Source organism: Lissotriton helveticus, chromosome 11, assembly GCF_964261635.1.
Source record: "Lissotriton helveticus chromosome 11, aLisHel1.1, whole genome shotgun sequence".
Lineage (NCBI taxonomy): Eukaryota > Metazoa > Chordata > Amphibia > Caudata > Salamandridae > Lissotriton > Lissotriton helveticus.
This window is the reverse complement of record NC_136072.1, coordinates 887486349-887514111: the sequence shown is the minus strand read 5'-3', so window position 1 is coordinate 887514111 and position 27763 is coordinate 887486349. Positions and strand designations below refer to the sequence as shown.

The window sequence follows — 27763 nt, the reverse complement described above, 5'->3', positions numbered from 1 at the left end:
GCTTGGTAGTTTGGTCTGCCCTGTTCCCATGATGCACTGGGCCAGGGACAGACTAATTTGCATATAGCCAGGTTCTGAACTGGGATGGTGCAGTGAGCTAAAAAACGGTGATGGATCAAGCCCTGATCTCTTGACTGGGTAGTAGTGTTCTGATTAACTCAGATACTCTGTCCATCACCACCCCCTTTTTGTAATTATTGTGGCCACCATGAGTGTGGAAGGGTATGCTCAGACATGAGTCCCTTGCTCATTGCACCATCAGGATTCAAGCAAGCCGGGCCGAAGACGGCTGTAATGCCAGAAACCGGTCCCCGGAAGCTTGTTTCCTTTCCAGTGAAGAATTGGCTTGGTAGTTTGGTCTGCCCTGTTCCCATGATGCACTGGGCCAGGGACAGACTAATTTGCATATAGCCAGGTTCTGAACTGGGATGGTGCAGTGAGCTAAAAAACGGTGATGGATCAAGCCCTGATTTCTTGACTGGGTAGGAGTGTTCTGATTAACTCAGATACTCTGTCCATCACCACCCCCTTTTTGTAATTATTGTGGCCACCATGAGTGTGGAAGGGTATGCTCAGACATGAGTCCCTTGCTCATTGCACCATCAGGATTCAAGCAAGCCGGGCCGAAGACGGCTGTAATGCCAGAAACCGGTCCCCGGAAGCTTGTTTCCTTTCCAGTGAAGAATTGGCTTGGTAGTTTGGTCTGCCCTGTTCCCATGATGCACTGGGCCAGGGACAGACTAATTTGCATATAGCCAGGTTCTGAACTGGGATGGTGCAGTGAGCTAAAAAACGGTGATGGATCAAGCCCTGATCTCTTGACTGGGTAGGAGTGTTCTGATTAACTCAGATACTCTGTCCATCACCACCCCCTTTTTGTAATTATTGTGGCCACCATGAGTGTGGAAGGGTATGCTCAGACATGAGTCCCTTGCTCATTGCACCATCAGGATTCAAGCAAGCCGGGCCGAAGACGGCTGTAATGCCAGAAACCGGTCCCCGGAAGCTTGTTTCCTTTCCAGTGAAGAATTGGCTTGGTAGTTTGGTCTGCCCTGTTCCCATGATGCACTGGGCCAGGGACAGACTAATTTGCATATAGCCAGGTTCTGAACTGGGATGGTGCAGTGAGCTAAAAAACGGTGATGGATCAAGCCCTGATCTCTTGACTGGGTAGGAGTGTTCTGATTAACTCAGATACTCTGTCCATCACCACCCCCTTTTTGTAATTAGCCACTGGAGCCAGGCATTTTGTAAAGATTCTGGGGGCCGATTTGAGGCCGAATGGAAGCACTTTGAACTGGAAATGGACGCCAGCCACTTGGAACCTTAGGAATTTGCGGTGGTTCGGGTGAATAGGAGTGTGGAAATAGGCGTCTTGTAGATCCAGAGAAGCCATAAAGTCCCCTTCGTTGAGACAATTCAGAATGTCCTTCAACGTTACCATGCGTAAACTCTGTTTCTTTAGATATTTGTTGAGTTTGCGCAGATCTAATATTGGACGCCACTCTTCCGAATTTTTCTCCACGAGGAAGAAGCGAGAATAAAACCCCCTCCCTTTTTGAGAAGGAGGGACTCGTTCTATCGCATTCTTGTGTTGCATCTTTAAGGCTTCTTTGAAGAGTAAGTGAAGACGAGGGGGAGGGGGACCCCTGGGCGGCGTTGTCGGAGGCTTCTGCAAAAACTCCAAAGTGTGTCCCTTGCTGACCAAATCTAGGACCCACTGATCTGAAGTTATCTTCCGCCATTGGTGGTAAAAGGCGGAAATTTTGGCGCCCACGGGAAGGGAAAGGTGAGTGGCTGACATCCGGCAAAGCTCATTGGCGCTTGTTGGAATCTCGGCCTTGATTGCCTGCGCGTCGTTTCCCTCCTTGCCGAGAGAAAGAACCAGAGGCAGGCTGCCTGTAAGAAGATTGGTAGTAGGGTTTGTTGTAGTTAGATTGATACTGGCGATTTTGTTGGTTGGAATAATTGCCTCTGGATGAGTAACCACGGCCTCTTGCTCCTCTAAAGGATCCCCTCTTATATTGCAGGGTTCCAAGAGATTTAGCGGTATCGGTATCAGTTTTAATAGCCAATAAAGCGTCATCAATGTGCTTCCCAAACAATGACTCACCATCAAATGCCATGTCCAAGATTTTGGTTTGGACCTCAGGCCTGAAAGTGGTAGCCTTGAGCCAACCTTGACGCCGAAGCACAGCTGCTCCAGCCAATTGTCTAAAATTGGTGTTAGAAATGTCCAGGGCGCAATCAATAATTTCTGAGGCCGCCCTTTCACCCTCTTGTACAATTCTGCGCACCTCCATCTGATGATCTTCAGAGATCATTTCCAGATATTCCGTGAGCTCAGACCACATTTGTCTATCATAACGAGCTAGAATAGCTAATGAATTAGCAGCCTTAATGGAGGCTGCTGCATTTGCTGAAAACTTCTTTCCAATTGCATCAAGCCTTCTTCCCTCCTTGTCAGGTGGCGTTGAAATGGGAGCAGAAGGATTTTTGGATTTTTGCTGCGCAGCCTGAGATATTACAGAATCAGGTGGAGGGTGACCTATTAAACAAGCAGGAGTATCAGATGGTGCTCGATACTTTTTGTCTATCCTTGGCAGGACTGCCGGAATCGAAGCAGGAGTTTTCATTATGCTGAGGCCTTCCTTCCAGATATAATCAATAATAGGAATGGCCCTGACCACTCTCCGATATCCTTCTTTAAAGTCATGTAAAAAACAGTCCGACTGTTCAACTGTGACAGCTAACTCAAAACGATTAGCAGCTCTCTGCATAATATTGTGGAAACCACCAATATCTTCAGGTGGAGAATCTGAAGGGCGAGGAGGAGGTGGAGAAGGCATAGGGATGACATAATCTTCCCAAGGATCCACAGGTGTTTTATCCGGTAACTCTCCCTCTTTCCTGCTGTCTTCATCATCATTGGAGGAACTGTCGTCAATTTGAGGAACTGGTGCAGTATTTTGCTGTGGCGACAATGAAGCTCTTGGTGACGGAGGTCTTGGCACAGTAACTGGAACAGGTGACCCAGCAGGCGCACCCTGATTGGATGGAAATCTCTGGCGATAATCTGCCAACATAGCCTGCAAATCCTGTATTAAGGAGGTTGGTAAATGCGTAGTGTCCTCAGACTGAGAAGGTCTAGTATGAGGTGACTGATATGGCGTGGAATAAACATCATGTGTATAATGATCATGAACTTCCTCTTCATCATCCTCCTGCATTTTAATATTTAATTGAGAAGGGTGACGGGCAATCCCAAAAGGACCAACATCCTCTTCCCCTTCATCTGACTCCTCCTCCATGTATGTCTCCAAAATGTGTGATGGCAAGAGTGGAGAAATATGTGAATAATCCTGCCTTTGATACGTTTTCATTTGAAAATGAGTGAATTGTGTCTTTGCCGGAGGGGAACCGTGTATCCGATGAACAGATGTCAGAGCGGAAGCTCCGGATACCGGGATCTCCGTCGACGGTCCTGTCAATGAAAAAGATCTTGCCGTCGACGAGGTTGTGAATGGCATCTTCGTCGACGAACCCCTCGTCGACGGGGCCATCGATGGTATCTTCGTCGACGGGTCCCTCGTCATCGGGACCGTCGGTGATGTCTTCGTCGACGGGTCGCTCGTCGTCGGGACCGTCGATGGTGTCTTCGTCGACGAGGCCTTCGTCGTCGGGACCGTCGATGGTGTCTTCGTCGACGAGGCCTTCGTCGACGGGTCCGCCGTTGGTGTCTTCGTCGACGATTTCTTCGTCGACGAGACCGTCGATGATGTCTTCGTCGACGAGGCCGTCGATGGTGACTTCGACGATGATTCCTTTGATGACGATGTCTTCGTCGACGACGGCTTTGATGTCGTTGACGGAGCAGGAGATTTAGTGGATGGAACCGTCGTCGAGAAGGACTTCGACGATGGTAACTTGGATTTAGTCAGCAATGGTTGAACAGACATCAAAGGCGACGTAATAGCTGAAGTGGTAACCATAGAAGTAGATGAGGAGGTAGAAGTCCAAGTAGTGGTAGGTACAGACACCAGAGAAATAGTCTTAGCCTGGGTTGTACTTACAGTTGAAGAAGCCGATGCACTCTTAGAGGGTTCTGAAGCTTTCTGAGAGGATTTTAGTTTTTTCTTTCTCTCAGGAGAAGCACTTTCTTTGGATCTAGCTCTCTTGCTGGAGGTAGAGGCTTTGTCCTCATCATCAGTGGAAGAAGACTTCAACCACAAAAGAACCCTTGCCTCCCTATCCCTGATAGTTTTCTGAGGGAAGGTACGGTAAATTCGACAGTCCTTCACGACATGTGAAGGGTGCAGGCAATAAATGCAGTCAGAGTGCTGGTCATCCACATGGACTCTCTTCTTGAAGCAGGTCCCACACGCTTTGAAAAGAGCCTTCTTTTCAGACATTTTAAGGAATAAAGATCAAAAAACTGAGTAGGCACTCAGGGAGACTCCCTTACACACGAAGTGCGGTGAAAATCTGAGGAGAGCTGCCTGAGCTGGGAAGGTTCTAGAGGGTGAGGTCAGCTGATTGGCTAAGGCTACTATTTCAGGTCTTTTTACATAATGATGTAGATAGGCTGCTAAGTTTTGAGGCCTAGTTAGGCCTTTGGGCTTTTCCAGCCTACTACAAGAAATTTATAGGCACTGCTATTGTATATAATTTACCCTGGGACTCCCACCTCGACGACGGGGAATGATTCAGGCATGTGAATCTATGAAAGATACCCTAATACTGGATAAGCAGTGGACTGCATACTAGATAATAGAACAAATATGTGTAGAACCAGTAAAAGTAGATGGAAACAAATCACTTAAAGACGTCATTGTATGTACACAACTTTTCATGTTGCTTAATGCTTGTGTCATCTGGAATTAAGGCTATTATTTAAAAATGTGATAAACGAGTATTTTTCTGTATTCATATTAGAAGCATACACTGCTTAGATATGAGACAGAAACTATGAGATTGAGTTAACAAACACAGAGGCATTTTTCTTGTGGAAGGAAGAGTCTATATCCGCAAAACGCATTAGAAATTATTAAATGTCCAAATTACAATAATTGACTAAAATGTGCAAAACAAATCAAGAATATTGGCAATTCTCTTTTATTTACAAAATAATGAGTTCAAAAGTATGCATGAAGATTATAATAGCCAATGTGCAAGAAGCTTACTTGAGGATGATAGGGATACTTTCATTTTTCTAAATTATTAATGCCACTCTTGAACTGAAAATTGCCAATGCTTTTGAAGAAGCACTGGTTCTTTCAGGCAAACCGTACAACTACCTGGCCATTTCACATTCAGATGAATTATGAATGCAAACAATCCAATTAAAACATTGTGCTCTAAAATTAGATCTAGTGCAAACACCTGCTCAAATTAAGCACTGTTTAAAGGAGCTCATTCAGGGTCACATCGGTCATTAAGACAGCAGATGTCAATGGGTCCCATAGTTGAGATTTGTTTTTGTTTCCTTAAAAACAAGAGTGGTACTGAGAGTGAAAGGGGCTAAGGAAGGATAAAGTTGAGTGGAGATATGTGGTGTATCAGCTTAAAAATAGTTGGCCTTCCATGAGCAATGGACATAAAACATGGAAGAGTGAACAGCGGGGGGAAAGTTGGGAGAGAATTAAAAAAATGGAAGTGGATGAGAGAAAAATGAAAACAGGAGTGATATACAATTAACAATTTAAGATAAATGACAGTACATGAAATGCATGAAATAGTATATACCCAGGGACAAAGTGAAGGAAGAATAGCAAAATAACATTGAAAAGGATAGATGATAATAGCATGTGAAAAAAAGTGTATGAAATGGAGAATGGTCTGTAAAGAAGCACTAATTCATTAAATGCCTGCATGAATAGAAAGTGTCTGCAGAGGTTGGAGACATGCATGCTTGGAAGGAGGGTGGGGGGGGGTCAATGGGGGGAGACAGGACGGGAGGAATCGGAATGTGCTGTATATTTGCGAATAGGCTGCAGTTTGCTGGTTCTGCTTTGTTACAACAGACCTTTTACAGTTCTTTTATAAAAATCACTTCTGTACACAGGACTGGGGTGCTCAAGTTCCCTTACGAAATGGATGTGCTTAGGCGCCTACCCTGCTCTTTTTGTTTTGTTCATGCGTAACGTTGTAACGCTAAGTGGCATTTAATTCTGTACATGCACTGCAAATTTAGCATCACCAAAAAATGTAATGTTTGAAATGCTGCACTAGCTGTAATGCCTAAATAACATAAATGCCAATAAACAGATTTGACAAAAAAAAAATTAATAGAAAGTGTCTGTATAAGATGCAATGAAACTGTAAAAACCTGCAATCACAAGAAGTTCATTCAGCGGAATCAGTTACAAGCAAAGGTGAATATTATAATCATTTCTTATATGAATTTAAAAGTTGAAGAATGAGGCAAAGTTATTAATGGAGAATATTTCATGAGCACCTAACATCATAGAATTTTGTGTTAACATACTTAAAATGCTGTAAGATGCCAGGGCTTCATTGACAATATTTTTTATCTTATTCCTTGGTCATTGTGTGATATTGTTAATGACTAAATTCTTACATTGCCTACCTAAAAATCTGTAAGGTTCTTGAGATTGATTGAAAATGCAATTCTGTTTTTTATAGGCTATAGTGTGATAGTCTTGCTATTTTTTTTAATGAGTTTCTTCATTGAGTGTTTTACAGAACAACGCACAACATAACACCACAGGGACCTACCTGTTTAGCATTTGACTGGTTTCTGAGGAGGCACACAGTTTCCATTTTCCATTTATGGTACGATTTAAATATGAAATAGACATACCCACTATGTATACATGAGAAGCAACCCATTCAGATTGCTTTGAAGTGTGTGTATAATTAAGCAGGGGTCAAGTGGTCATGGTGTCAGTGTGGTGCGCTTAATTTCCACTCCAAATTCTTTTATGTTTTTAGTGACAACCCTAAGCTTCATGTACAGGGATCTTAAAGATATGCATCTGTCCATGCCACGTTCCACAACATGACAATAGGGGGTGTCTGGTCCTCCAGTTTCGGACAAATATCCCTTTTCCCCAACATCAAAATTAGTCTCAAGAATGTCTTCTCAGAGTTTGTGAAGATGGTGTCCTCTAAGAACGTTCCGCATGGCCAATTTTGGAATTCAGTCTATCTGTCTTTTCTTTAAATTTTGAGGTGTATGGAAGATCCCTGACCATAAGAGCTCTAGATCCAGACAGGCCCATACAGTTTGTAGAAAATCTATTGCTGCCACCTGACCTCTTAGACGATCAAGCCCCAGTCCCCTCTGTTAATGCCAAGGTGTTTTAGGAGTTTCTATGGAGGTATTTAAATGCTATGAAGTGAAACTCATTTAAGATTGATGCCCCACTTGGAGCCATAATGACAAATATCAATTCCTCATCATCTTGAGAACCAACATTTTCCTTCCATATTTCCCTAAGCTTGTTAAAGTTGGCAGATGTATTCATCACTAGCATTTTGAATATGTGGGACACTTTCCTGCCATTAGAGAGTTGTACATCCCCTGTTTAGATCACTTTAAACTAAACTCCGGGACCTTCTCAAGGTTAGATATATAGGGCGCAGGGGTGTGTCTGAGTTGGTGGTATTCATAGAACCTAGTTTGTAATAAGCTTTGTTCTTCTCTGATTTCTAAATAGGACGTCATCACAACACCATTAGTCACATCAACCAGAGTGAATATTCCAAGATGATCCGAGGCCTTGAAGCCCTCCAAGGTAGCCAAAGACCTCTAGAGTAGCCGTCTCTGGAAAGCTAGTTTCTATCCATGACGAGATCTGTTCTGCAGGCCTGTCTACCCAACCAATATATTTGAGGCTCTCCCTATCTCACCGACCACTCTTGTTACAGGAAGAACTCCCAAGGGGAGATTTCACCTAATTTGGGGAATGGATCACAGGCTTCTTCCCAAAGGCCTTTAAATCCAGATCATATGTTGAATCTTCAGTAGATCCCACACTTGCAGAATTAATCCACTCGTTTGCCGCCATTAGGTCAGCAGCATAGTAGTAAGACACAGGATCAATGATCACTAAGCCTCTGCCATATGTTGAATTGCAGCATTTGGCAAATAAAATCAGTTGATGGTTTTTGTTCCATAAGAAGTATGTTAGGACTGATGTTAGGGCATTGAGATTGCTTTGAAGTGGAGCAAAGTGATACATTTGAAAGGCATATTCATTTTAGGGTGAGTAACCATTTTAACATGGTGATTTTCCTAGTCATTGTCAGGGGAGAGACATCCAGGTCTGCTTGTCTCTACGGATACTATCAAGCAAGGGAATTATGTTGTCAGCTCAGGCTTTCTCTTTCACCCCTGTAAGCCGAACCCTTAACTATCTAATGCTACAGTAATTAACCTGGATCCGCCTTTTATCAACCTAAGTCCCATAACCTTCTGCTTGGGAACGTGTTCATAGGTTTTTTTGCCCAGTTAACTCTTAGCCCAAAGTCTTCCAAATGCTATTTTACCACCAGACAAGAGGATGTTAGGTTCTTTAGATAAACGAGTTGGTCATCAGCACAACGTAGTACTCAAACATTTTTAGACCATTTAAAGTTAGTAACCTGTACAGACTGCTGAATTCTGCCTGCCAGGGCTAAAACTGTAATGGAAAACAGTAAAAGGAAGAGGGAGCATCCTTGTCTCACCCCTCTCTCCAACACAATCACAACTAACAAAAAGTTTCCAACCGTGACCTAGGCCCTCAGTCCTGTATGGCTACATAGTGTGGACCTAGACCCACTTGCTTCAGCAGCTCAAATAGCCTTCTCTATATCTATACATAATAAGGCCAGAGGTCCGCTTAACTGGTGATACATAGCAAGGGTATTAAATGTTTGAAAGAGATTATGCCTTGCCATTCTGTGTGGCATGAAGACACACTGATCAGGATGGATCAAGTTAGTTATTACTATTGCTAGCCTCCACACTAATATTTTGGCCAGGATTTTGGATTTCATTTCAATTGGTGATATTGGGCGATATAAGCATGGGATGTCCGGAGGTCGATCCGGCTTAAAAGTCCTCACAAAATGAGCACCTATTGAAGTTCTAAAGGAAGGCTCCCCAGTGCTCTATTCCAATCAAAGAAATCCAAGACTGGTTGTGAAAGAGTAGTGATGAGGCAATTAAAGAATTCTACTGGAAACCTTTGGTTCCAGGGATTTGACATTCCATAACTGGTGGATGGCTTCCGGGATTTCCTTTACATATATAAGATCGTCTAGCTGCATCATGTCAGTTTCAGAAAGTCTGGGCATGTGTACAGACAGTAAGTTCTCTCTGAATATGGTCAGTGCAGACTAGTCTGCTGTTATAACACCCTATATTGCTGGGCGAAAATGGGGGCTATTTCATTGGGTCATGAGTGAAGGTTCACCTCACCAACTCCAATATTGTGTATGTGTCATGGCCCCTGTTCTCTGCATGCAACCCAATGCATCTGTTTTCACAGTTTTTTCTCCTTGATCCTACATTCTGCTCTGAGAAGCCAATTTCATTATATAAGCCATATTATGTCTGGCTTATTTATGATGTTGTTTCACATGTGCAAGTATATAAGTATATAAATTATGGTCTATTCCATCTGGAGAACATTGTCATCTAACCTATCAAGAGAGCATTGTTTTTATGCAAAATAAAACTTTCCTCCGATTACAGCATTGTAGGCTTCCCACAATACTGCTGGTGAGTCCACTATAGACTTATTTATTTCAAAGTATTGTGTCATCTCTTGCACTGGTGAATCCCTCACCTCTCTGTTTCTGAGCCATCAGTAGCTCACCTTCCTTCTGTAAGGAGAGTTTGGTGGTTTGGCCCAGAACTGCAGCTCAATAGGTGGATAATCGTAGAGAACTCTGGCATACACAGATATGACCTGACCTGGTACATTGCAGGTCGGTATGGCAAAGTAATCTATACGATAAAAACTATTGGAGGAGTGCCCCCTAAGGGCGAGACAGAGAAAGTCTCTGCGCCTGAAGCTTAAGGCTTACTCAAGCACTTGTGCCCAACCTTAACATAGGACATAGCATGTCCTTTTAGAAGACCCCTCACTCACCAACCTAGTTGGTGACATGCTTCATCATCGGGGTCCCACCCCGAAGGTCGAGTGCCAACAGGCTGTGCTGCGACACCTGATTACAGTGGAGCAGGTATTTTTTCTCTTTTTATATGTGCAGTGATAAAAAGGGGTAAGTGATTTAAAAAGGGACCAGACCTACTCACAACAAGAATTTATTCCTGAGTGACTGGACACCTTAGTAAAAGACCTAAGACTTTTATTTTAATCACATAGCACACGTCGCTATTTTATTAACACTACACGTCTTTAACACCGAAGTCTACTTAATTAGACAAAGGTGCTACAGTTCTTTTTACTAAGGTGTCCAGTCACTCAGGAATAAATTCTTGTAGTGAATAGGTCTGGTTGGTGAGTGAGGGGTCTTCTAAAAGGACATGATATGTCCTATGTTAAGGTTGGGCACAAGTGCTTGAGTAAGCCTTAAGCTTCAGGCGCAGAGACTTTCTCTGTCTCGCCCTTAGGGGGCACTCCTCCAATTGTTTTTGTCATAATCTCTACTGGGGACTAGGAGTTCCCACCTCACATTTATGTGAAACACCCTCACTCTCTTATTGTTTTCTCTAAAGTAATCTATACTACAGAATGGCCTTTGTGCCCTAAAGAAAAATATGAAGCCCCCCCTCAGGTGAATGAAATTGGTGCCACATATCACACAGTCCCATAAATCTTGTTAAATCCACATTTAAGGTGGTTTGAGGGTTGTCGTAAGGAGTGGGCCAGATCGATCACATGTAAAGCTGATCAACCCATAAAAATCGCCCTCTGAGATTATGAGACCACGCAGTTTTCTCAATAGGATAGATTCAGTTTAACTCAAAAGATCCTTGGACACACTTAATTGTTAACACTTGCACTTATGGCAGTCTGCCACATGGTGGCCATGTTTGCATCATTTAGAGAAAAGCATAACAACAGTTGTTTAATTTAGTATGAATCAAAAAAGACTAATAACTTCCACCAAAGCCTTTCGTATAGCTTTGCAGTTTGCAGTGCTGGCAAGGGCAATGCATGGTGCAAGCAGAAGTGGCCTCCTGAAGAGGGCCCTAGTACTTTTATTTTTACAAATTAAGCACTGCTTATCAGTGTTGCTACCCCTCGTGAACACATCCCAAATCCGAGTGAGTTGTTGGATTGAAGCCATATCTTTTAAGATATGGACAAATAGTGCCCATCAAGCGTGCCACCTACTGTTTAGAGATAGTTAACACTGCACCACATTTGACCTTAATAAGGAGGGAAAACATACGGAACAACAAGGCCAGAGCCATGACTTCCAGAAGCCTGCAAGCTGAACAACGACTTACCCAAACAATGACTTTGCTTTAACAGCACATGTGCATGGTTAAGGCAAAGTCGGTCTAGTGTTCGGAATCGGCAGGGAGAGAGGAGCGTTAGAAAGCGGACACAGACAGGTAATTGGGGTTTTAGTGTAGTTTTCAGGGGAATAGGAGTCCTGTGAAGTTTTCAGGTGTGGGGGTTCTGGGTAGTTGTTTAGGAGTTGGGGGATTGGGGTAGTTTTTAGGGGTGGGGGGTTTGAGGTCGTTTTTTAGGGGTGGGGGGTTTGGGGTAGTTTTTAGGGGCAGGGTTCCGGGTGATTTTCAAGGGTGGAGGCGGATAAGGGTAAGTCAGGGGTAGTTTTTAGGGGTTGGGGGATTGAGGTAGTTTTCAGGGGTAGAGAGGGTGTGGGGGAGTTTTTAGGGGGTGGAGGGGTTTAGGGTAGTTTTTAGGGGTGGAGGAGAGTTCGTGAAAATGCTTCAGAGTATTTTTAAAGGGGTTGTTTTTAGGATTCAGAGAGGGAGATGGGGGTCATTTTTAGGGATATGGGGAAGGTGGGTTGTATTTAGGGCTTAGGTGGAGGGGGATTGTAACCTTAGCCATGATTAGCCATTTACCATGCATGCCTTTACCACAAAAAGTTGTGGTAAAGGCCTTCGTGGTAAGGCAATTCTTGCTTAACACACAGTCATAATAGAGACCGCGTTCTTAAGGTATGCGGGATAGAGGAACTCGTTATTCCGACATACAACCATAAAGAGTCCATTAATGTTTAAAGACATTAATCTCACTGAGGTCATAGGTCACACATCAAAGGAGTCGCCTGCCATAAGATGCTAGGAAGGAAGGATTCCTCCCCGTACCTTCTCACCCCAGGGTTTATACTGTGTTAACTGAGAGCGCCTTCTACCATACTTCGAAAAACTAAAGCATCTATTGACTCAGGTCTAAAGCTGAGCTAGGTATGTCAAGGATAAGAAGCTAAGAATACCTCTTCCTTCAGATCCCACTGCTGTTTACTCACCAAATCCCTTGATAACACAAAGACATTCCAAGAACTATTAAGCAATGTACAAAATATGGTATGACCAAGAAGGTGTCCAGAGAGGGCTAACTAGTTCCTCCTGCACGGTAGCCCCTCTGACTACCATCCTATATAATTTGGGAGAGGGGGCAATGAGTGTGAGGTAAGGAACCTTTCTCTCTACCTTCACTTCAGCTCAAATAGAGGGTGTGTGGGAGGAGAACCTCCCCCCAAGCCTCTAGTGTTAATTTAGTTTGTTATGCTGCTCTCCATGGCATAAGCCAGATGTGTTTTCCACCACATGAATGTGTGCATCCTGGCCTAAGTCCAGTCTGTCTTAAGAGTCATCTCTTCTCTTTTCTATGGTTTCCTCCGACTCCTATGCCGACGTTCTTTCTGTGGCTTGATGTTTTGACCTGGTTCTGTCTCTTCACTGCTCTTTTGCGTATTGGTTTATTTCTTTCCTCCACAGCGACCATTCCCCTATAGGCATGCTGGACCACCTAACCCTTGGCCTTTCCTCCACCCACTTTCATGCCTCCTGAGTATTCTCAAAAAAGAAAGTGAGATTCTGGAAGATCACTGTCAGCCTGGCAGGGTATATTAACATCTATTGGAGATCCATGGCTTTAAGTTTTCCATTGAACTCCTTGACTGACTTGCACAGTTTTTGGACATGTTTTGTGAAATCCAGGAAAAGCATAGTATACTAGGATTAGTATCCCCAAAAAATGTTGAAGAAGCAAAATAAAGAAAGAATATGACAAAGAAAGAATGGGAAAATGAAAAAAGGGGAAAATAAAAAGACAAAATAAACAGAGCCAACAGAAAAAAGTGAGGGTGAGATATAAAAATAGAGAACTAAGGAATAATAGAAAGAGGAAAACTATAAAAAGAAAGTAGAACGACATACACATAAAAAGATAGGCAGAAATAAAGAACAGAAAAGATTCGGACTAGAGACGTGAAAAGGGAGACGGCCTTGAATAAGACAAGAACAAAGGATGAGGGAAGACAGTAGAGTGAGTGGTGTGACGGATATGACGACTTTCGCAAATCAAAACAAAAAGATTCCCATCCGAGATAAAGAATAAAGCCAACAGAACCATCTGCAGTCTCCGAGATTATATGCATAATGGTGTAGTCAAATCTTTATTAAGGAGCCTGTTACTCAAAATCAACGTGCACAGATTCCATATTCTAACCCGAAAAGTATTTCCATGTGTTGCGGGTGAAAAGGCAGTTTTTTCTTTACCAGAACATCAATGGTTAGAGCCTGCTGTGATCCATGATTTATTACAAGGAATGTTCAGCAATAAAGCCACAATGCTTACCTGGGAATATGAACTGTTGCTTATATTTGTAGTAATGAGACGCTTGCAAGAGAGGAGAGGCACAGGAATGTGAAGTGCTGTTTGACCCTGCAGAAACAGAAAAGATCACGCAGTCTTAAAAAACATCGGTATTTATAATAATAGAAATCGACATTCTGGCCACTGAAATTCTTCTATTTATTGATTCTTTTTTTGTCCCAAATCATAGTGCAAGATTCCAAACAGTTTGTAGTGTCTTCCCTCGCACGTCTCACCAACATGCTACATCTTCTGAATTATGTGTCTGTGTCCTCTCCATCAAACCCATTTGCCCTATTCCTCCAGCCTTCACTTGAGGGTCTGGAGTTGAAAGATACAGTCTTCTGCACACTGCAGAAACCGCGAACTATATTGTTCTCTCAGAGCATTGCACACCTCCGCCAAATGTTTCAGCCAATCATGACAGTATCTTACATTCAAACATACAGTGTAACTAACAGTGCAGGACTGACCACAACAAATCACAGTACAATTCTGCTGCAAGAGGATTGGCATTTAGCAAACCCAGCACCCTATACTGTCATTCAGCGTGTGTGTGTATGTGTGTGAGTGTGCGGTTCATCACCCACGGTTAAGGAATGCCAGGTGATGCTTCGCTTGCTTATGGGTCAAGAGTGGGGAGGAAGCAAAGTCTGCATAGAAAACAACTAATTAGAAAATAGTTTTGCATACACGTCTGTGTGTGCTCCTTCATCTGTGAAATTATGGGTCTGTGTATATGTGTGTGAGTGTGTGTGAGCATACACACATCTGTTTGTGTGTGTATGTGTGTATATCAGTATGGTCGGGCACACCTGGAGTGGTGTCCATTTTCTATTCCCTCACTGGCAAACCATATCCCTTGGCTTACCCGTCTGCTATCATTAGGGCTTGTCTCCCGCATCCAGGGGCCATCTCTGACACCATGGTTTTTACCGAAGGCAGTCTTTGCATTCTGGTGGCGACAATTGGCATATAGTGGCAATTAAGGCATTATGGAGTTCTCGTTTGTAGAATGGGAGCTATAACTAGCATATCTGTCATCCCTGCCCATTCGTGGTATAGTGATGCCCTTGACATATTCACTGGCCTATCCTAGGTTTTCTTAGAATAATGAATGGCACCCATGGCATTTGTTTTGTTTTGACTGTTTTCCTGGATCCCTTCCCCATGCGCCTTAGACGATCACACCCAGTGACTATTAGGGAGCACATGGCATAAGAGCAGCCACCCTGGGCAGACTGTGGGCATTAATATCTAATTAATGGCATAATGGATGGTGGCCAGGGAAGAGGTGTGGCGCCGCGGTCAGGGTGACTGTCGCTAGACGCTGGGGACCACGGTTCGATCCCAGGCTCTGGCGGCAGGGGTCTGCCCAACACCATGCGACTCTGGGCAATAGCTCGCTTACTCTTCCCAACGGCCCCCAGCGCTGAGATACCCCTTCGGGGGAGATTTGTGCGCTAAACAAATACTGGATTTACATTTTTTTTATTTATACTGTTGCCATCACTGGTATATTGTGTTGAGTTCACTGCATAATATTAGATATGCCCGGCATGATGTTTGTCATCCCTGGCATATTCTAAGCATCCTTAATAGTGTGGTGCCAGTTTGTGGCATAACAGAGTCCATGGCATAACGGTGGCCAACTTTGTCAAAATACCAGTATTCTTAGCATAATAGTGGCATCACTGGCAAAGTGAGGACTCCTTGGCATTGTGGTGGCCATTCTACACATAATGCTAGCTATGGCATGTAATCAGAATCACATAATGGCGGTTGTAATCCCTTACATCTGATGGACATCTCTGGCATGCAGTGATTGTTCGTCGACATTGAGGTGTAGCCTGTGCACAGATATAGCTGTGCCTTAAGTTCCTAATGACATGACGACGTTTGGACATCAAACATTTAAAAAATAAAATATTGATATTCCATTTGAGGAACTGAGTTTATTTAGCCAGAATGATATGCTTGAATTTGATAACGAAATCTGGGGCTCATTACGATGGCAGTGGGACCGCAACCGCGGTCCCTCCACCATCCGGCTCCCATTTCCCCCTGCTACATTAGGATGGCGGGGGATTCGTCATGGAAAGGCTGGCGGAGGCTGGCTTCGGCGGGCCGGTAACGGGTCCCCTCTGTAGTGGGGGGAGCCAGTTGTGCACTGGGGGGGTAGCAATTTCCATGCACACGGTGGCAGGCACAGCAGCACCTGCCGCAATGTTAAATTGCTGGATGCGACCGCAGCGGTGGCGGTCACATCGTAATTAGAGGTGCGGGACCGCCGCATTACAGGTGGGCGGTCCAGATCCCGCTAAGGTGGCGGGAGGACTCAAGTCCGCCCGCCATTGTAATCGACCCCCCAGTTCTCAAAATCTCAGATAATTGGGGACACAATTATGGGATGTACAGAAATGTATTTAAGGAAATATTTAACTCAAAATATATTCAGAGCTGCAGAAAAGTCACAAGGGACTTTGCGCTGAAAATTATTCTGCTCTGTTAACATTGTTTCAATATTGTCATGAGGAATTGGGCTCACTCACACACCATGAATATTATAAGAGAGCCCCTTTTGATCCGAAAATGTGTTCCACAACATCATTTGTCCTATATTGTCATTGCTGTTCTCTTGATTTTAATGCATCCAGATCCCACGTTGGCCGACTTCTGGCTCATTCATTTCACTGTACAAAGCTGGCTTTTATTGACGTGTAACCACATTCAAAATTGACCAGTAGACACTGATATTTTCATTACATCTCTTCTTTCCCTGTCTTGTGCTGTTCCTTTCCATCTTTTCTAGCGTATGTGTCTTTTAAACTTCTTTCATTACAGAAATCACGTAACAATTCTAATTTGTCAAATCAATATACTTTTCCTTTTGGACAAACACCAAAACTCCTTTGCCATTTTGTTGCCCTATGGAGTAATAGATTTTGTGGCAACAAAGCTTGTGATTCACAAAATACAAAGTTTCAATGTATCTAAGGAACTGGTTCCTCATTGAAAAAAGATCGCACCCTACCTAGCATTAATGGTCATGAGGCGGGTGATTTTTTATTCAAACTAAAGTATTATGTGATAGCCCACTATCCTTCACAGGCAGTACATTTTCCATTGTAATGGATGCTAAATTTACACAGACATACAATCTTAGTGGTGATACAACTATATTGAGCACAACTATATTGAGAACAAATGAAAATGAGTGGAAATTCGGTTTCAGTAAATATTTATTATTGTGCACCACCAGGTAAAGTGTCTGGATTTGTTTTCATCCTATTTTCAATTTTTGTTTCCCTCGCATTCCAGAATTACACAACAAATGTGCTTCAGTTTTTGCTTTCCTTACTACTGAATGTGTACAGTTCATTTACAGGTATTTTACAAAAAAGATTGTCACATAGTTCACTTTATGTTTCTTTATCTGACTGTAAAGTGAGAGGAGTTTGTAAAAACCAATCCCATGTAAAAAAAGAATAAGCAGTGGTTTTCAGAGGGCATAGCCTGACATTTGACCTCTGTTTTTGAAGCGCAGTAGAAATGGCAAGATAAATACAGAATGTTGCATGTTACCCCCAACGTCCTTGACAACATTACAATATTTTTTGATTGCAGTCTTTGACCTTTTGTTATATTCTAAGTCATTCATTTTTGTTCTAGAATGAAGCCACTACTTTTGTGCTAAAAAATAAATGTCTACTTTTTGCACTCCCCATCTCTTCTTGTCTGTTGATCATAGCTCAACCAACGAGTGACACAATTTGCACTTAATGGAACCTAAGTAAAATGGCATATCATTTTCTTACATCACTAGGAGAAGCAATATGCGCATTGAAATCTACACCGCTTCGGGAGCAAAACCACTTTATGTATATTCAAGAGGAACGGTACCTGGTAGGTTAAATGGTTTCTGCTGCCGTGGGCACTGTGGCGAAGGGTGAAGCGGGGATGGAGGTGTAGCGCTCGGTGGTAACGGAGGGGCTGGTGAAGATGGCGTTGACGAGGTTGTAGATGAGGGATTACTGCTGGAATCTGGCTGGTAGGGCACTGGAATATGATCCTGTGAGACCAGGAACACAGGAGGAGAAAAGAAAATGAGAGAAATGCAGGGGTAACAAAAACATAGCTATCTAAGGCATTTCTTTATTTGTGCACCTATAGCTGTAGTATAGTATGCACAAATAGTCATATGCCTAAAATAACATACAATCAAATCAAATTATATTGTTAACTTTCCACAGATACACAGTTCTGCAAATCAACATAGTTAAATACGTGCTACAGGTACACCATTCATTGTCACGACTGAAATTTCTTATAAATGAACTCTTGATCATAGTCTGTTCGATATTGTAAGCCTGCGATGCAACGCAAATACACTATGTATAATGTTCAAATAAATATAATTGCAATGCAAATGCATCACTTGAGATAATGATGAAACTGCTCTGTCAGACACTGAAGGCACAGTGTTCAAGGTGACTTAGGAACTTCAAGCATTGGTCATCAGACTACTAACAGTGAGCCAGATTCATGAAAACAATGTATCAGAACATTACAGCATATCTCTGTTTGAAATGTCTTTAATGCTTTTTGCTATTCACAAACATTCCCAGAAGTATGCCTGGAAAGCTGTGCCAGATCCCTTTTCTTACATGCATTCTTCACGAACAATTGGGTTGGTGTCCCTGCAGCGGGCTGTTTCTTCGTCAGCTTCCACCTTTTCCCTTCCGGTGAATGTCTTCTCAGTTAAGTATTCTTATACCACTTTGAGTCTCAAAACAGATATCTTGTGCCCTTAGAATCACCTAGCTCTTGCTGGTGGCTCTATCTTCCCTATTTCATGACTGGCTGTATTTTGAAGTAGGCACTTTTTTTGTACCTCGCTCAATTGAAAGACAGACAGCCTGATTCATCAACGGGACGTTTTGCGAGGCCCTAATAGCGATTAATAGCGACTCGCTATCAAGGACACGCAAAACGGTATTCATGATTAATTTAGAGAAAGTAAAGCGAATCGCACGCGGCCGCTAATACCGGTTGCGATTATCGAAAATCGCATAAAATACGCTATTACCGGCTACATCCGTGTCGGAATTGCGAATTCTCTAATAGCGAGTTCGTCAATAGCGGGACAGCAAATAGCGCGAGATCGGGAAAACGGGAAGTCGCATGTCGAGCACAGCGATGACATCACAACCAGGAAGCATCCAGGGCCCACCCCCATTCACCACAGTGAGGCAGACCTCGAGTCAGCAACTGGGAGAGCTCCTGCAATTCTGTTTGGATACAACTCAGAAAGTACAGTGCAGCAATGTCTGAGGATGCAGTTCCTGGGCCCAGCAACACCACAGGGCGGAAGAGAAAGTTAAAATTCTCCGAGCAGGAGCTGGAGCATTTAATAGAAGGGGTGGTGGCCAACCACTCAAAACTGTTTGGGAAGGACTCTAGGAGGGTGGCGGAACAGGAAAAATGCAGGATCTGGCAGGGTATAGCGTCCACGGTGAACTCCGTGGGTGTGGCTGATAGGTCACTGGATGAACTCAAAAAACGCTGGTACGACCTCCGAGGTCGTGCCAAAGAGAGGGTGGCTGAGCGCCTTGGAGAGTCATCGGGCACTGGAGGGGGAGGACCTACAGTCCCTCCAAACACCCCCATGGAGGACCAAGTAGAGAACACCCTGGAGACAGAGGCGGTCATCGGAGTGACTCATCTGGACTCATCCCGCCCCACCCAAGACAACCAAGGTAAGTGGCATGCGACTGCGACCCTGTCCCCTATGAATGTCCATGACCAATGAGCCTCCCATATTGTTCCATAGTCATACCATCGTTCCACATCAGGTAATGCTCTGAAGCTTTGTGGGACATGTAGTGTGGCCACAATGTAGATGTACCACAATGCAGCCAGACAGGTTCCAAAGTACGCAAAGCCATAGCCAGTCAGGAAATGTCACCCAGCATGCATGTAGCAACTGCACGTGTGACAGAGACATGCAACTAATGAACGTCCACTTCCCCTCACAGGTGGTGCAGACAGCAGCGACAGCGAGAGGCTGCAAATAGATGAGGAGGCACAGGATGAGGAGGAGGTGCCGCCACATACACAGCCACCAGCCCCTGCCCCAGCAACTACTCCCGCAGCCAGGTCCACCACCAGTGTGCCTCCTGCGTCTGGCGCAGCAACTACTCCCGCAGCCAGGTCCACCACCAGTGTGCCTCCTGCGTCTGGCCCAGCAACTACTTCCGCAGCCAGGTCCACCACCAGTGTGCCTCCTGCGTCTGGCCCAGCAACTACTCCCGCAGCCAGGTCCACCACCAGTGTGCCTCCTGCGTCTGGCGCAGCAACTACTCCCGCAGCCAGTTCCACTACCAGGGTGCCTGCAGCCCCTGCCGCACCAACAACGCCTGCCGTGACACCACCAGCAGCTGGTGCTTCAACATCAGGGCCTGCGACAGCGGCAACACAGCGGCCACCCACTGTGTCAGGCCAGCAGAGCAGGCGTGGCAGGCCTCGCCTGCAGACCAATGCACCTATCAGCAGGAGGGGGAATGGACAGGAGCTGGTGAGAGTGAGTGTGGAAACACGCATGCTCCGTATACATCAGCTGCAAGCAGGCCAGCAAGGTGCCATACAGCTACAGCTGTACAACATTGGGCTCAATGTTGCCGGAGTGGGGGACCGGATGGACCGCATGACGGCAGCCATGGAAGGTGTGGGGGAGGGAATGGCCAGCATGACTGCAGCCATGGCAGGTGTGGGGGAGGGTATGGCCCGCATGACTGCAGCCATGGAGGCCAGCACTGCTGCAAAAACATCGCAGCGCAACGCAGCACGCCGCCGCCACCGTCAGCTATTGACCCGGCTGACCGCCTACACCAGGTCCAATTATATCATAGGCAATGCCACATCACAGTTGTCGCGGCGGTCCCTTGCGCAGCAGCAGCAGCTCATCCAGTGCTGCGAGGATGTGGCCAGGGTCCTTGAGCACCTGACCAGTGCCGTGATAGCACTACACCCTCCTGCTCTACCTGCCACTGTTGGGGGTGATGATGCCAGTGAGGGGACTCAGGCGCAGCACCAGGCCCACATCAGCTGCACGTGCCTTGGATGAGGATGAGCCACAGAGGCGCTTGGGTGGTACGCGCAGGAGGCGCACATGACTTCATATGACTCTTACAGGCACAGGCTGAGTATAAGCCTGCCCTGTCCTTTCACACAGCAGTATGCTGAAATACTGTTAGCAATGACAACATGTAAAGTGGTACCATTATTGTGAATGAAACAATAATATTTATTTTAGCAGCACACATTGGCGTTGTGTCATTATTACTTTTTGCATGCATTTGTGATTTGTGGGGTGAGGGAAGAGGGTGCATTAGAAACTGTTCAGTGTGATGTGGTTACGAGGTCTGTGGCCTTCAGCTGGATTCTCCCCGCGTGCATGGCGCGCATGTGCAGGTGGCCGGTCGTCCCCTTCAGATTCACTGCCAGAGATGTCGACAGGTATCCGGCGCTTGGTTGCAATGTTATGTAGTATTGCGCAGACAGCCACAATGCGGCAGCACACTGCAGGACTGTAATACATGGCCCCACCTGTCTTGTGCAGTATGCGGAACCTGCTCTTGAGCAGCCCAAATGTCCTTTCTATGCAATTCCTTGTCCGAATGTGTGCAACATTGTAGCGCCGTTGCTGGGGTGTAGCAGGGTTGCGGTATGGGGTGAGGAGGTAATCACGGAGGGCGTAGCCACTGTCACCTGAATGAGAGGAGCAGAGGGTGAGTGCCTGTGCTGCGCTGCTACTTCATAGCAATGTGACATTGTCGACAAAGTGTACTTACCAAGTAGGTGTCCTTCCCCAAAGTCTCCCCTCGCCAGTCGTGTGTGGAGGCGGCTGTGCCGGAATATGTAGGAGTCATGGGTACTCCCTGGGTACTGGACCACAATGTCAGTGATGTATGTCTTGGCATTGCAGACCATCTGTATGTTGAGGGAGTGGTAGGACTTGCGATTGCGGAACATATACTCCGTGGCAGCTGGTGGGCAGATGGCGATGTGGGTACAGTCTATGCATCCGAGTACATGTGGAAAATGGGCTACATTATAGAATTGTAGCTTGGTCAAGTCCAAATCCTGTTGGCTGGTGGGAAATTGGATGTGTCGGTGTAGCTGGGTAAGCATAGCGTCAACAAAAGTCTTGATATAATATATGGGTCAACCCAATGGTGCTGGGACCTGGGTAGTAGTTAGTATGTAGAAAGGGGTCCCAGTTGATACTACATCAAAAACACAAATTCATAATTCATAAACTGAACATTAATAAAAACTTCATGAAAGTTGACTTTGAGGAATGTTATTTAATACACATCTCCTCATTTGAAAATTCATTACCATTCCTTCACAACCAAATATTTCAAATCATTTCAAAGCATTTATTAATAAGCCCAAGACGGTGAGAAGTGGAAGGAAAGGAGGGTGAAAAGGGAAAGTAGTGTGACAGATTCAATTAATCATTGAAGAAATACTGATTATGCGGTCTCATACATATTCAACATTGAGTTCCACATTAGACATATGAACTTTATCATGTACTCATTTATATCCTAAAAGAATCCTATCCTGTTTACAGCTTGCACAGTCACAAATAGTCCGGCTGGGGGTCGCGTAACTAGTTAGCATGGAGGAGTCTCGTTCGTTATCGGAATTAACTAGTTACGCGACCCCCAGCCGGAATATTTGTGACTGTGCAAGCTGTAAACAGGATAGGATTCTTTTAGGATATAAATGAGTACATGATAAAGTTCATATGTCTAATGTGGAACTCAATGTTGAATATGTATGAGACCGCATAATCAGTATTTCTTCAATGATTAATTGAATCTGTCACACTACTTTCCCCTTTTCACCCTCCTTTCCTTCCACTTCTCACCGTCTTGGGCTTATTAATAAATGCTTTGAAATGATTTGAAATATTTGGTTGTGAAGGAATGGTAATGAATTTTCAAATGAGATGTGTATTAAATAACATTCCTCAAAGTCAACTTTCATGAAGTTTTTATTAATGTTCAGTTTATGAATTATGAATTTGTGTTTTTAATGTAGTATCAACTGGGACCCCTTTCTACATACTAACAAAAGTCTTGAGGCAGCGTGACATGGTGGGCTGGGATATCCCCCCAGCAGCCGCTACTATCCCCTGGAAGCTCCCGGAGGCCAGGAGGTGCAGGCTACACAATACCTGCACATGTGTAGGCACCGCATTGGTACGCCTTGTTGGGTGCTGCATCAGGGGGTCAAGGTCATGTATCAGCTGGGTTATCATTTCCCCATTCAGCCTGTATTTAGCATATATCTGCTCTCTGGTTTGGCCCAGTAAGGTGACCCGCTGGCGGAATATCCTGTCCTGGATCCGGCCTCTCCTCCGTGCTGCTCGCTGTAGCCTTCGCCGCCTGACCACCATGTACATTCCTGGCATTGTGGAACTCCTATTGCTGCTGCTGATTGTCCTTATGTGTGATTGGTCAGGCCTGAACCTGTTACTGATTGGCCAACGGTTTTTTGAAAAATATTCTTGAATGGCTTTTATGGTTACCACCTGCTTTGAGTTGTCCTTAATTTGCACCGCGCAAACTGCGATTTTTGGGTTTTTCGCTATTTGTGGTTTTTCATGAATACCGATTGCGATTGTATAGCGAATTCGCAATTTATTTCGCAGGATCCGTGGATTTTCGCATTTTCCGATTCGCTAATGCTCTCCTACCGGGATTCTGCGAATATTATTGCGAATTCGCTATTATGTGTTTGCGACTTCATGTTGAATGCCGATTACAGACATTGCGCCCGCAATTGCATTTTCGCAGCGATTGCGGGCGCAATTTTGCTTCATGAATCAGGCTGATAGTTTGTTATTTTCCCCTATTGGATGTCCAATGGCTGCATGTTTCAGTAAGTTCTCTTGTAGTATTATTCTCTCCCATTTCAAGTTTTTTTAACGACAGCTTGACATTTTGTCCATGCCATTTTTGCTTTGCCGTCTATTTTGACGGACACCAATTCTGCAAACAGCTTTTACTAGAGGATATTTTCCTCTCCCTCATTTTCCAGGTACTTGTATTGGTGTTAAGGGTTTATTGTTTGAGCTCAATAAACTTACGGTTTGACAATTGTGCCTTATCCTAGGTCATTCCTTGATTTTGTTATAGATTTTGTCAGTGCCTTGGACCGTGATTTACAGTTCTGCTTAACTAGATATATCTGTTAGCAGAAATCTATAGGTAAGCCTCTCTGGTTTGCAGATGCCTTACCTAGTATTGATTCTTCTGCACAATTTTGGTAACTAACTTATTTCTTCTGGGTCTCTCTCTTTTAGGTTGCTTTCGCTTAAGTATTGTTTGACAACTGCCCTGATCGTGGCCCCAATCAATTAAATCACTTTTTCCTTTTATTTAATATGAGCTGCACCAAGTGTTGAAACTAAATTACATTAACTTGGACGTCTTTTTTTTAGAATGATATGAACTTACTGTAGGTGTCAGGGGACACAAAGGCGACGATTGCGCAGATCGGCGCTGAGGCTGTAGGAACTACACTGCCCAGAGTCCTGAGCGCAACGCATGACGTGGTCGGAACGCTGCCAACGTCACGTGATGTGGAAGCGCTTTTAGATCGGACAGCGAGGAGAATCGCTGCTGATTATTCCGGAGGAGTTCCACGTTGCAGGGGCTTAGCGGAGGAGTCAATCGTAGGGTAAGGGTGCCGTTGGCACCGCTCATCCTTTTCCCCAGTCTCCTTGGAACTACGCCCACATTTCGTTATTGTTTGCTTCCTTGGATTCCTGCCCTGGGTACTGTTTCTCCCCGAATCGGTTACATGGGAGTACATTCATTGACTTAACTCGAGGGCTGTCTGATCCAGTTCAGGCTGTTACATGAAATAGATACCCCACAGTACTTTTGGAACTTTGGGTCTATATTTCCCTTCGTTGGCGAACTCCAACCTTCATTTGCTGTCTGGGAGTTCATGCGAGGGAAAGAATCATTAGACCAGTTGATCATCGTGGAAAGAGAGTAATACTCGTTGTTTCAGTTCAAGCAGTAATTAGTGGGAGTGACGTAACTCTTGCTTACTTATTACTCATTTGTGGAGAAACACTATTGCCTGAAGTCTGATGTAGTGATATGCTTCCATAAAAGAAAAGTATAAAGCTTAAGACCTATATTCATTCAGTGCATGCTGTTCATTTCTTATTACAGGGGGTGTGTATGAGCAGAAGTGGTTCCTCGTCTCTTAGCAGGTATATCCAGATATTTAGAAATATTATATTGCTATTGCAGGTAGAGAGGACAGATATAAATATCCTTGTTGTCTTACAGCTCCTTGAAGGTATAGACGTCCCATACACACTACTCCTGAAAACCAGTCTTCTTTATTTTCTTTTACAGGTTAGTAGAGTAAAGGGTGGTGTGATACAGTTTACAGAGCGAGATATAGATCTTGTTAGTAATCATTTCCTCTCTTTTCTTGTGTCTTCTCACAGATCTCCCTCCCTGCTGTTCCCATCCTTTCCTTCCCTACCTTTCCCATACTTCCCTCGCTTAACCATCATTTAGTCTGGGTATTGTTCAAAGCCAGACTTGGGGCGGTTGAGAGGTGGACCCCATAGTGCATCGAACCAATCCCGAGGATCCGATCTGGCCTGGAACAGTAGGATGCAGGATTCAAAGCAGCCTATTGTGTTTTTGGTGTCTTTTTATTATAACTGTATTGCACTTTATTGGGTATACATTTAATTTACAATCTATCCTTGCATCTATTCCTTTTTGTCTCTATTTCTTAAAGTTGGGCTTACATGTTTGTTTTGTTTCCCCTTCTTCGAGTGAACAATTTATTGATTTGGATGCAGGATTCCAGGTATCCTACTGGGAATGCTATGTGGATGACATCTCCCTCCAGTTCCTGTGCCCTCTCTGAAGAAATATATATATAGTGAAAATGTCAGCACGGGGAAATGGAGCCAGCTGTGCAAGTGCACATTTGTTTGCCATTCTTTCTCAGTGAACGAACATTTCCCTCTACACGTGTGGCAACGAAATCTTAAGTAGCAAATCCATTTAGCCATGCAACAAAGGAGGAGGAAGAGGAACAGCCCAACTGTAGGTCTTCAAATATAGTTATGCAGATGCCACAAGATGAGTCACCTACAAAGGGTTGTCACATATCATGATCCCTTTAAAAAGGTTTATTGGGTTCCTCTTCCAAATATTGTGGCATGCTTCATCATCGCACTTCAAATCTTAAAATATAAGCTCGAACAAGATTAGTTTGAGAGCTCTTATTATTATGTACGCTTGGGGCTCAGTAGAAGTGATATTAAAATGATTTTGGCCAAATAAATAAACAATATATTCGTTAATCTTTTTTAAGATAAGATAAAAAAAAATCAGAAGGGGTTGTAGGAGGTGATTAAACACCCTGCATCCTTAGAAATCTGTTTGTCACCATGTTTCAGAATCTCTCTCCAGCCACTGGGAGCAGCTATGCTTTCACCAGGACTAAACTAATCTCTAAGTTATAGACCTGTTGTTCACCTATGGTTGATATCAATTACATATATATTTGCACAACACTCTGCATGCTATACTCCTTTAATTTTCCCTGGGGTTTACAAGGGTTTACAGGAGTAAGAAAGGTAACAGTTTCTGGTACTATAACATTTGTCAAGTGTTAAATGTTGTGACTAGCAGCCTTCCTTCTCCCTGCAATTTCAGGAATTGCAGCAGAGGACATTGGCTGTTGGCCGTAGGTTGGGCGTATTCTTAACTTTGAATATGGTAACATAAAACCAAGAAATTTACTGGAAAAAACACAAAGGTTAAAGTGATGTTATATTTAGGTGGTGTAATTTGAGATGTCATCAGTGATGTCATCAATAATTTCATTTAGCGGAATACTAATGTTGTAACCCACCAATATCAAGTTTATTACAAACTGACTGTATCTTTTGCTGTATTGTTCAATAAAAAGTTAAAAAAAATGTCATTTAGTAAGTCATAAGTGAGGTAATATGTGCGGTCACAAGCAGTGCATAGCAGAGTCAAAAGCTCTAGTCAGTCCACTAAACTGCAAGTGATGAATTCCAGTAGAGTTTGTAGTGGGGGGTTTCCCGTCTGCGGGGGTTAGGAGCAGGGCCTGATCTCCAGCCATGCGCAAACATTGAGTTCGATGAATATGATCAAACAAAAAAGATATTTGTGAAACAAAAATATTAGAGAATGTTAGAAATGGGATTTCTGGTTGGCTAGGGCATGCGCCTAAGCCAGGCAGAACCCACCACTCTAGTCTGGGCAAGGGAGTTACACGCTGAAGATAACCCCTGCGCACCCGGTTGGTAGCTTGGCACGAGCAGTCAGGTTTATCCCAGAGGCAATGTGTACAGCGTTTGCGCAAATACACACATACAGCAGCGACACACTAGGCACACTAAAAAAGCAACTCCACACAAGGTTATATAAAAAATAGCCTTTGTATTATCCAAAACACATTAGAATCATAATCACACATATGCACTGTGCCAACTGGCAGCAGGTAATAATTTACAGGGGATTATATACAATGCAGGCCCAATCAGGCCACTGTCAGAACCTTTAGAAAGCACAAGTAGCAAATATAACACAACCAGCAACTACTGGCAAAATACTGTACTCAGCATTATCACTAGCAACATAAACGCATTATGTCTGCATTATATTTAGCATAAATCACATTTAGGAGTGCACGTTAGTAACACTCCCCAGGTGCATACATTACCTTTAGCATAAACGCATTATGCATTCCTTTAGAGCCTTGGTCCCTACCAGTACACACAGGTACTCAAAATTACCCCAGGCCTTCTCTAGGGCCCAAATGCCCTCTGTCCCAAAAGTCAGGGCGCATTCATAAAGCATTCCAAGTGGCCCTCCAGCTTCTTTGGC

General features: G+C 44.1%; 1 protein-coding gene across 2 annotated transcripts in view; it reads right to left on the bottom strand.

Moving 5' to 3' along the window:
* KSR2 (kinase suppressor of ras 2) overlaps nucleotides 1-27763 on the bottom strand; it is a 1667828-nt gene that overhangs the window by 680595 nt on the left and 959470 nt on the right. For both annotated transcript variants that reach the window (XM_078667119.1, XM_078667120.1), the window contains 2 exons: nucleotides 17685-17853; nucleotides 13764-13850 (listed from right to left, as the gene is read on the bottom strand). In XM_078667119.1, coding sequence (XP_078523245.1) covers nucleotides 13764-13850; nucleotides 17685-17853 — 256 coding nt within the window. The remainder of the gene's footprint in view (nucleotides 1-13763; nucleotides 13851-17684; nucleotides 17854-27763) is intronic.